The sequence below is a fragment of the Cottoperca gobio genome, chromosome 1 (assembly GCF_900634415.1).
Source record: "Cottoperca gobio chromosome 1, fCotGob3.1, whole genome shotgun sequence".
Lineage (NCBI taxonomy): Eukaryota > Metazoa > Chordata > Actinopteri > Perciformes > Bovichtidae > Cottoperca > Cottoperca gobio.
In genome coordinates, this window is record NC_041355.1 from 9,705,704 (window position 1) to 9,717,179 (window position 11,476).

Genomic DNA, 11,476 nt, shown 5'->3' on the forward strand with positions numbered 1-11,476 from the left:
CCATTGTACCCCTGAGCAAGGTACTTAACCCTGAGTTGCTCCAGGGGGACTCCCTGTAAGTTACTCTACTCTATAAGAGTGTCTGCTAAATTACCTGTAATGTTCTGTAAATACAGAACTGAATGGGAAGCAATTGTTGCCATAAAACAAATTGTAAGCCACTTTGCTTTGAACAATAATTGGCAACATTGTAAAGGCTCACATGATTTGTAGTTAATGGTCTAAAAGTGCAAAACCACAATGTAATTATTGTTTAAACGTGTTGTTTGAACTGCAAGCAAAGAGGTCTAGCTGGGTGTATGTGCAAGGTGGGGCATTAAGAAGACACAATCTACGCAGCTACTATGTGCATAAAAAACACGTCAGAGATTACTTTTGTGAAAACATGGAGTGAAATATTTATAATGAATCTTATAGTGACTTTGGTGACCTATCAACAGTCAAATTACTTGTCAATCACTTTGGCTTATGGACAAGGACACCTCTTGAACTAATGACCACATTTCTTTTAGCTGTACTTGCCGATTATTGTTTAACCATTTAAAAAGCATGCAGGCTAATGTAGTTTTACATTACAGCCTCCAGGGGCCAATAACATACATGAAGACTGGTGTTAGACTTAGTTTTGATTCATTTCTTATGCAAATAGTTGTCCACTGACGCATGTAGTATACTCTAATAAAATGGTGACACCTGGTGGTTAGACTTATTTACCCCCATTGTCTGTTACACCTGTATGGTCATACTGTATGTAAGGATAGTATTGTCCATATGATTTCCACTTTGTGTTAAATTCGGTCCCTGGAGCAATAACCAAAACAATAAGGCTACACAAGACAAATAGAAACAACAAAGTGCACGTGCAGGCCTAAAAGTATAATCATCCCTACATTTTGCTTCACAACGAATACATCTTCATTAAGATATTGTGTAATATTGCAACGTCATACAAATGCTGGAAACGTGTTTACATACATGTACATGTAAAATGAGATGCTGTTTCCTCCTCTCTCCTTCATCTCCAAGTTTGATTGTTTTTACCCAAAACTTTATTTATCAAAAATAATTATCACATCAGACACAAACAAGTAGGCATATACAACACACTACAAAAGAGCTCAACAACAACAAAAATATATAAATATTCAAAGATAAGCAATGAAAATAAAATGAAACAATGCAATGACACACAAAAAAATTTCTAAATATACTATCCGTATTCTCTAAAACATTTATTTGTTCCTTATAAGGTCCTCTTTATGGTCCCATTTGTATCAAAGGCAGTTGGCAATAAAGGTGTTATGTTTTAGGCTCCTTGTGTTTGTAATGAATTACCTGTAAATACTAGTTCTTTGTCATCCCTTTGCTGATGTGCTGATTTTTCATCTTAAAAGAAATTGCCTATGTTTTCTGTTCCTTTATATATAGATTGATCCGTTGATTTTGATTGTGTCTGTATTACTATTTTCTCTTTCCTTTCATTTTTTGTTTGTCATTGTGTATCTTCTTGTATTGTTCTGTTTTCCATTTGTTTGGTGGTGAGTGTTTGTTTAAGACCCCCTTGAAAACGAGATGATACACCTCCAGGGGTGTATCCTAAGATAATAGATGTATGACAAGCCATGAAAATTTAAACCAGACAAAAATGTCATTGTTATTTTAAATGGAAGAATAAATGGATAAATGTTTCATCAGCTCGTTCATCTCCAAGTTGTAACACCTCCAATCCGCCAGGTGGCGCTGTCATGACATCGTCACCGGCTGTTGACCAATCATCGGTGCCCAGCAGTTTGAACAAGAAGCGGGTCCAGCGAGCGGAAACATTCGGCAAAATAATGAACGATAGGCAAAAACTTATAATAGATAACGCTATCAATCATGGAAATGAGTTAAAACAGCGAATTTAATGTAGTTTCAATTAGTTTTTTCGATCACTGTTGATAAGTTGTAAGGGGCGTTGATAGATTTAGCAGTTTGTAAAAGATCGCGCTATCTGGCTAATGTTAACGTTGGGTTAGTAACGTTAAATGCGATTGAACACTCCGTTGCTGGCTGATATAAATATTTGTTCCCGCTACGTTTATATCTTTCATTTTAAACATGAAGCCAGGAAAGCCGTTATTTTTGAAGACATATGGTAAGGAGAGGCGAATGCTGCCCGCTTGGATCGTCCCTGAAAACCGCAAGCAGACCTTCGACAGTACACGCTCAACAGACGGCGACAGCTCCGTCGTTGAACCCGAAAAACTCTCGAGGATAAGGTAACGTTATGTTCAAGTCTTCCGGCGAGGGGAGTCACTTTTGTCAGAAAGGGCTACACCAAGTTTTGGCTAAAGTTAAACTGTGATTTAAATGGTCTTGTTCAAGTTAGAGCCTGACCGATATATCATCATGGTTGATATCAAGTTTTCTGCTTATCACAGATATGTCAGTACAGGTGACCCATACTATATGTCTGCTGATAAACCACACACAACTGCAGGACAGAAATGTGATTTAGTGACAAAGTTCGTCAACTGTAACACAAAAAAAGGAATATTGGCCAATACATCGTTATCATTTTTTGGGAGTTATATTGCCACAGTACCAAAAGTGTAAAGATAGGAAATACGCTGCAGTGGCATGTGCAGTTTGTAGACACGGAGAAATACACAACAAACAATGCCACCCTGTGGATGCAGCATATTTCATTTTACAGAAATAAGTTTGCTAGTAAAATAACCAAGACAGCATCTCATGCTCTCTTGCTCTGACTAACCTCACGTATTCATCTGTTTTTCATGTCCCAGAGAGAAGAAGACTAGTGTCTGTAGGAAAAAGCTGCGTCCTGCCAAGAAAAAGGCCATGCTATGTCTGGCTGAGAAGAGCTTTGATGAGGAGAATACCTCCTATTCCTCCTGTCCTCAGCCTGCTCAGCAGAGAAAGACAACCAGGTGTGTGAATAAACATGCAGCTGGCAATTATGATTGTCATTATTTCATTAATATGATGTCTTGTAATAAACTAAATAATTAATAGTTAAATTGACTAAATATCTTTGAGTTTCTTTGCATCATTTGATGCCTTAACATTTTTATTTTTTTCCTGACGTACTTTATCATGCTTCATATGCTCATCAGTTGGTTTTAATCTTTTCTTTTTTATTAGAGCAAAGAAGACTAGTGTTGTCAGTGGTAGAGCAGTCCGTTCTGCTAAGAGAAGAGCCATGTTATGTCTGGCAGACACCAGCAGTGATGAGGAGAACATCAGCAGGACCTCTTCGCCCAGCCCTCAGCCTGCCCAGCAGAGCAAGGCAACCAGGTCTGTGCACAAGCAAGCAGAACACAACATGAAAACACAAAGGAATGCTCCGCATGTACAGAGTTTTTGTAGTTCTCCATTTTTTTAATGTTACTACAACAGTGTCTGCGAGCAGACATTGGATATTACCGGTAATAACAGAGTACTTGTGCATTCAAGCAGATGTCTTCATCAGTTCCTATAATACCCACAATGTATTGTAAAGGCTGCACTTTGAAATCTTGGATCCTGGGCTGCTTTTCTAAATTAATATCCAAATGTGAAAAATAATGACTACAACAATTCATAATAATAAGTGGGTCCCAGGGCACGCCTGGGAGCATGATGCCTTCAAATTAAGTTTATCTTCAGTTCTAATGAAAACTCAAAGTAAGTATTCAGCCAGTCTGGTGAACGACGCATTCATTAGCTGAAGAGTGTCTGCTCACTCAGGCCGCATTCTCGCTGTTTTCAGTCTGAACGGCCGCTAAATGTCCTTAACAAACAAACATATTTATTTATTTATTACTTCTTTTTATAGTTACAATTTTTATTTCACTTTTTGCATTCTAAACACAGGAAAAACAATATAGAAAACTTAACTGTTGCTGCAACTGTTGTCGCAGTACCCACTCGGACCCTTATCAGTCTTTCAGCAAACTGGCTGCTTTCTCCATGTTAAGCAAGTCTATGTATAAATGTCGTAAGTAAAAGCTTTCTTCCTCCTTGTTTGTCTTCTCAGTGGTCATGGTCCTTCTCTGGGCCGCTTTGTAACCAGCCGCAGACGTGCTGCGAAACCCAAACTCCCTAAAAAAACGTTCAGTAATATACTCGGCTCTTCAGCTGACTTTACTTCGGGAGCATTTAGTTGCAGTAAGATTCTTCGGCCTTCTAGGAGGAGGCTCCCCCCATCATTTGTGTTGTCGAGTGCGGAGAACTCGGTGAATGTTGAAGGGACTGCCGGCTTTGCCACCAACCCCTTCCGAGAGATATCCCTCAATGAGTCAACAGAGCCCATCCTCAGAGCCTGCCCCAGGAAACCCATCTTTTGCTCGACACCCTCAGCAGGCTCCGTCAGCAAACGGCCACGCCTTTTATCCTTACCTGTCAATGATCAAACTTCCACCCGTCCATCGATGTCAGTAAGTTGTATAGGTGTCTTGAGCACATTCCAAGAAGATGTGAATTCACCAGTGCAGCCTGTCTCCCCACCGTGTTCTGCATCATCTATTGGGCTTCGTTCTGAGAAGAAGCCGCAATCGAGCCTTGGTGAGCAAGAACCAGACCTGCATCACCATGAAGAACCTTCTTGTTATTTGTTTATGGAATCCAAGAGCACTAACGAGAGAAGTAGTTGTCGTGAGGACGCCAAAAGCCACAGTGAACACTTAAAGACCAAGAATGTTGCGGAATTACCAAGTCTAAATCGGCTCTCTACAGATGACAGTGAAAGCAGCAATCAGTTTGTGTCTGCAGCAGGAGGGTTAGAGTGGCTGATCGACGCTCTGAAGGAGAAATGTTTGAGAGAGCAATGCACCGTGCGGCTGGAACGATTTGACAACCTCACTGTGTCTCAGCTATGCAGTCAAACGACCTACTCATCCTGTTTGGGACTTTCAAGCTCAGCACACAGCCTGCAAACAAATGAACATCCACCATCTGTGGACAGCTGTCAAATTGTTGACCTTTCTCAGTCTTTGGAACCATCAAACATTAGAACCAGTGATTCTGAACATGCAGCTTCAGTGACTGACAGTCAAAGTGCTAACAATTCTCCATCAGCTGAATACTCAAGCACACAGGAATCCATGGAGCAGCTAGCATCAGTACTTTATGGTGAATCTACCCCCGACAAAGACAGCAGTGTTGAGTTTATCATGAGCACACAATTACCTACTAACAGCTCAAAAGGTCATACTAAGAAGAGTACAATTCAGCTCAAAAACTCAGATGCAAACAAGTCTGGAAATGACGATACACATAACATTGAGGACCCAGAAGAGTTTGCATGTTCAGGAGAAATCACTCAGAGAATGATGACGTCTGTTAGACGGTCAATTATCAACAGCAGTCCGGTATTTCATGAGCGAGAAACGAAAGAAAAGGCAGCGCTCACAACGTTTCTGAAGGAGAAATGTCTAACTGACAAAGTCAATGTTGAGATAAAGAGATTATCATCATCACAACTAAGAGAAAGCCTGCAGCTCAAAGACGCACAGCTTAAATCACCCACAGATGTGTCAGACTCAGTCAGGGATGACCACCAGTCTGAGAGGGACACTAATCACCATAATAAAGAAACTTCTGCCATTCATTTCGATATGAAAAAGAGAGCAACAATGGGCTTAACTAGATCTGAAGACAAGATCGCTTCAGACAAAGGAGAAGTAAAGAACTCTTGCAACGTTCTCCAAAAGGGAAAAAAGATATCTCTGGTTCCTAAAGAAAAGAAAAGGAGGAGCATGTCTACGGACCGTCCTGGGACGACGAGGAAGGCATGTGTGAGCGGTCTGAGTGTGAGTCGCTGGAAAAACAAAGGCAGCGCCAGCACACACGTGGTCAGGGGCAGTACTGCACAGACGGGCGGTAACAAGGCCGTGGACTGCAGCCTCAACGAGCTCATCTCCACACAACACAAACGGCCAAGGGTGAGAACAATATGCACAGAAGCACAGTACTGCTGCAGCATTATGCTGAGTCACTCTATGAATCTGTGCTTACCTTTTTCTTAAGGGGTAGGAGTACTTACATTTTATGGATTGTTCTTATTATCGATACATTAACTGGGATAGTGCAAACCAATTACATTTTGTTTGTTTTTTCAAAAGCGAGTTTATTAAATTTAAATGTTTTGGTTGCTGTGCGTTTTTGTTTTTTTGTTTCTACTACAATCCACCCTACTGTAATTAATGTTATTTGTTTAGAAGGATTTAAAGGGACGGCAGGTGGAGCTGTGGCGTCATTGACAAACTGTGATATCAATCCTGTGTGTGTAGGAGCCGTTGGGAAACAACAGGAATTTCTCCACCCCGGTGAGAGCGAGTCGGCTCAACCTCTCGTCTCTGTTGGCTGACTTGACACCGAACACACACACCTGGAGCAGACTCAAAGCTGCCCTCTCTGTTCATCGCAAGGGCATGGGTAATTCACACACAGCACTAAGTTGTCATTTGTACCTAAATTGCTTGGCTCTATTGTCTAATTGTTTTAAACCTGCCAGTTCAGTAACTGTGTCCTTCTTTATCCTTTGTCCTTATCCTTCATTCCCTCTTCTTAGTGCAATTCACTCCGAGCAGTTTACGGCGGTCAGTGTCGGGCTCGCATGCAAGAGCGGCATTAGCGGATGTCAGCCAGGACCTCTTTGCCACGCCCTTTCGAACACCGCGCCACAAACTCCTCCAGCCACAGCTGCTGAGCCGCGATTCTCTGGTACAGTACACGCATGCGGCCATGAAAGAGTCAAAAGAGTCATGATTTTCAAGTTTGTACGACTTACCTGCTACATACTTGTTGTTTGACTGTGAATTGTTTGTTACACTTAACGGTAATGTGCGTCACCCCCCCCCCCCCCTCCCTCCCGTCTTTTGTCACAGGTTGTGTGTGACGACGCAGATCTGTCGGATGCAGAGAAGGTGTATGAGGAGTGTGGCCAGCCGCGCCCTCTACCCTGGGAGGAGTGCATACTCCCTCGGTGCATGAAACAGTGCGTGAAGATAGGGGAGGGGACCTTCGGTGAAGTCTTCTCCACCACCAATGCCTCAGGAGACACTGTTGCACTCAAAGTACGTGTGTTTGTGTATATATGTGTTTGTGTTGCCGTGTATTGTTAAAGATGTTACAATGTGATGTAAAACATATTGCATCTTTTGTTCAAAGAGGGGGACTTTGCATTTGTGACATATTATTCTAAACTCAAGGTTCACTTACTAGCTTTTTTCAGTGAATGAAACTTGATCAGGTGTTATCACACAGCCTAAGTACACTTGATAACAAGCGCTTGACGTTAATATCATGTGACAACACCATAGCATATGTCATTTGCTGAAGAAGGCTGTGGGGAAAAAGGTTGAAAGCTCCAGGACTGAAAAAGCCAGCTGGCGTACCTTGAGTTAGTTTGATCACTTATTCTCCGTACTCAGTCATGTTACGTTAAATTGAAAAAAGCACCTTAGGGAAACATACTCGAAGCGTTTCGCTTAGGTATGTCAAACGCCAAGAAGCCGCATGATTGTTCAACAATAAAGATTTGTTATAAATGTTTAATGAAACTGTGTGTGTTTGTGTATTCTGCAGTCAAACAGTGGCTCTTCTCTTGACAGATCATTCCAGTAGAGGGCAGTGAGAAGGTGAACGGCGAGGACCAGAAGACTTTAGGAGAGATTCTCCATGAGATTATTATTTCAAAGTAAGTAGTACATGGAGTATAAACGAACACTGCACATCACACTACTCTATTTGCTGGGACACTATAATACAAGGGGGGGGAGTCATAAGGTCTGAATGTTTTAATTAGGTGATGCCCAACAATGAGCCTTGGAAACCACATGAGAGTAGTTCAGCTAAACCGCATTGTGTGTGTTTTCCTGCCAGGGATCTGAGCAGCCTGAAAGAGAAGCAGCAGAACAAAACTCATGGATTTATTGGACTCAACGAGTAAGCAACGTTCTCTGGTCTTTTAGTCTGTTATCATTCAGTAGTTTTGAGCGTTAATGGGACTCTACTTGTTCCCTTGCAGTCTCCACTGCGTTCAAGGCTGCTACCCTCCAGATTTCCTGAATGCTTGGGACACCTTCGACCAGCAGAAAGGCTCTGAGAACGACAGACCAGGTCAGTGAGCAGAGTGTCTTTCAGGTTACAGTGGCTGATGGAACTAAAAATAGGCCTTTCTTATGGGTTATTAACAGTTTTTCTGGCTTTGAAGGAATATGTCGCCCCCAAAATGACCATTTCTTTATCAATGACTCAATCCGTGTTACCTTGTTTTCTCACATGCCTCCATAGTAAAAGAAGAATTTAAAAAATGGAGAATATGTGATTAATTGAAGTAAATGTACTGCATCACCACCTGCTCACCAGGAGAGACAAACATTCACACACCCATGCCATCCGGAGCGATTTGGGGTTCAGTATCTTGCTCTAGGACACTTCGACATGTTGATCGCAGAGGATCGAACCAGGGACCCTCCGACTGGTGGACGACCAGTATACAATAGTATTATTATAACGTTGTTAATAGTCGGCCTCATTTGCAAAAAAATGTTCTCCATTTTTGGATTCTGCAAAGTCTTCCTCAAGCTTTAAGGTAACACAGGCTGGGTAATTGATATACAAATGATCATTTTGGGGGTGATGTATTCCTTTTTAACAGGGACACAAATCTATCTAGGACCATGTTATGCGCTTGTCTCGTTCATTTAGACTCTGTGTTTCTCTCTTTGCTTAGATTTCTTTGAAAAGGATCAGTTATTCCTAATCCTTGAGTTTGAGTTTGGGGGCATCGACCTAGAGAACAGCAATGGAACGGTAGGCACACCACTTCAGAATGACTGCTGTCTGAGACCTCCCTTCTGTACCGTGCAGTGATGTTGAGCATTCCTCAATTATGTCAGTGACTGCTAAAATCATCTCTCTTGCTCTGAAAATGCTGAGGCTAGCAAACTGAGACAGCTTCAGCCCACTTGGATTATATGTTTACAACTTCAAGTGCAGTTTTCTTTTGTATGCCCTGAAATGCTCACTACTGTAGCCAAAGTTTCAAGTACTCTGTCCTCAAAGAAGCATTACACTCTACTGTCATTATACTAGATTTAGCTCATTACACTTGCACACAAGCTGTAAAAAATGTGCTCAAACATTAATGAAGATACTGCACAGTCGTCAGTCGACACTCTATACATTGTTACAAAGTATAAACAAAGTCTTTAATTCAAGCCTTTATTGTTGTCAAGCTGGCGTCGTTGGTCGTGGCAAAGAGCATCCTTCATCAGGTCACTGCTGCCCTGGCTGTTGCTGAGCAGGAGCTACACTTTGAACACAGGTAGAACACACACACACACACACACACACACACACACGTGTATACATATATCCACACCCGCACACAAATCCTTGCAACTGTGCACGTCTGCGTGCTTCAAGCCTTAGGTACACCGATCAGGACGCCACGCTATGAAATGTCCATCACAGTTTCCCAGAACCCAAAGTGGTGTGTTCCAAGGTCTTATTTTGTCTAACCAAAAGTCCAACAAGCATATAGTCAATTTACTTTCTCATAAGACTTACAAAGCCAGCAAATATTCACATTTGAGAAACTGGAACCAGATATTTCTTGCTTTAAAAGTGACCAAACGATAAAAATAATTTCTGGATTTCTGTGTCTTTAATGGAACAATAAAACAACTTTGTATTATTATTAATATTATTAAATAAGTACACAAACAACTACCATAACACTGATTTTTAGAATATAATAAAGCTTATAATACACAACCAGATGTGATGTGAGATGTGATGTTTTTTGTTGTACACATTTAATCTGATGCCTGCGTGAACTTCACATCAGGTGGGAAACGTGGCGTTCGGTATCAAACCTGTGTTGTAAGCCGACGCAGTGACGCAGTTGGCTCTGTATGTGGTGTCGCTGTAACGGATGATTTGTTGGTGTCTTGTTACAGCAACTTTATCCCCCTGTGCTGTTTACTGCAGGGACCTCCACTGGGGCAACGTGCTGGTCAAAACAACCAAGGAGAAGAAGGGCAGCTTCCTCCTGAATGGAGCAGCACACTCTCTGGAAACTAAAGGGGTGTTGGTCCGCATCATTGACTACTCTCTGTCCAGACTAGAAATCGGTTAGTTTTTTTGTTTAAACCCCCTTTTTTATATTTAGCCCTGTTAAAATCACGAAGAGTAATGACAAGCATATGTTTTGTTCTCTCCAGATGGTCTGACGGTGTCCTGTGATATCTCCAACGATGAGGAGCTTTTCATGGGCCAGGGAGATTACCAGTTTGATATCTACAGACTCATGAGACAGGAGAATGGGTCAGTGCATTAATGTCTCTCTGCCAGATTCAGAAACACCCAGTGTGTCATGTCACTGGAGTTTCTCTGCCGTAAAGGAGTCACATGAAGCAGTTAAACAATGAACTTTATCTTATTATACAAATATACATTGACTGTGGAGGATAACGGAGACAGCATTGGATTTCTTATTGATTTTGACTTTGACTTGAATCTGTCGTCCAGAAATAGAAGTCAGCTGATTGGTTTAGAAAGTCAAACGCATGCCTTTTGCGTTGTAAACCCTTAACCGCAGTTCAGAGCGGTGTCCATTAGCAAGCCAGGGTCAGTCCAACAAGGGCTGGCATGCACGCGCGGCTGGCCCGTAAAGAAAGCACAGAGAAGCTCAGATTACAACACACCCAGTGTGAGCGTGACCTAATTCTCTGCTCAGGTAGACATTACTCCACTATATCTCTTTACACAGCGAATAATTGTTTGCTGTTATATCAATGCTCTGAATTACAAATAGCAACATCATCAGTCGCCTCGTCTATAATCCTCTACAGACTAACGTCTCAGAGTTATTGTGTTACTGATCTGTTAATGCTGTGCTGCTCTTTTTGTCTCAGAAACAACTGGAGTAACTACCACCCCCATTCCAACGTGCTGTGGCTACACTACCTGTGCTCCAAGCTGCTTTCCATGAAGTACCGGTCCTCAGGAGGGAGGGGGGCCAAGGGCATACGAGAGGAGCTCACTTGTTTCTATGACAACGTCCTCCAGTACAGCTCTGCCACTGAGGCGCTGCAAAATTGCTCCATGTTTCAGTAGCATGTGAGCGCTGAACGCTTGGAGTGTGAGGATGCCCACAGTGCTTTCCATATGAAGAGGGAATCTGGTGCATCTGCCTGTCATCTTTGATGAGCTGTGACATGTTAAGATGTTTTTATCCCCGTGTAGCACAACTTCATGTACAGTCTTTACAGAACTGTCATTTAATAGGCTATTAAAATAACCATTTGAAAAATGTATTTGTCTTAAATTTTAATTTACAAGCTTATTTATGCCTGTTGTTGCTGTTGCATGTTAAATAACTGAAGGTAATTTTGTCGTATTCATCCTGAATACATAAATACTGTATATATGCAGAATTAATGAATGAATAAATCTTTATCTGATTTTTAACACCATCTCA

General features: G+C 41.7%; 1 protein-coding gene across 1 annotated transcript; it reads left to right on the forward strand.

The window, feature by feature from the left end:
* The first annotated feature begins 1,795 nt into the window (after positions 1–1,795).
* haspin (histone H3 associated protein kinase) lies at positions 1,796–11,310 on the forward strand. The gene is made up of 15 exons (XM_029430093.1): positions 1,796–2,261; positions 2,790–2,933; positions 3,148–3,300; positions 4,022–5,927; positions 6,276–6,420; positions 6,557–6,708; positions 6,873–7,061; positions 7,599–7,684; positions 7,870–7,932; positions 8,015–8,106; positions 8,723–8,802; positions 9,228–9,316; positions 9,985–10,127; positions 10,218–10,320; positions 10,911–11,310. Exons 1-15 carry the CDS (start codon positions 2,101–2,103, stop codon positions 11,110–11,112), a joined length of 3,708 nt encoding a protein of 1,235 aa, XP_029285953.1. The 5' UTR covers positions 1,796–2,100; the 3' UTR covers positions 11,113–11,310.
* The last annotated feature ends 166 nt before the right edge of the window (positions 11,311–11,476 follow it).

Excerpts from the sequence above, each read along its gene's own strand:
- haspin (XM_029430093.1), top strand. The coding sequence starts at position 2,101 with ATGAAGCCAGGAAAGCCGTTATTTTTGAAGACATATGGTAAGGAGAGG. Across the intron at positions 7,685-7,869 it reads CATGAGATTATTATTTCAAA|GGATCTGAGCAGCCTGAAAG; the intron begins GTAAGTAGTACA and ends TTTTCCTGCCAG. Across the intron at positions 10,321-10,910 it reads CTCATGAGACAGGAGAATGG|AAACAACTGGAGTAACTACC; the intron begins GTCAGTGCATTA and ends TTTTTGTCTCAG.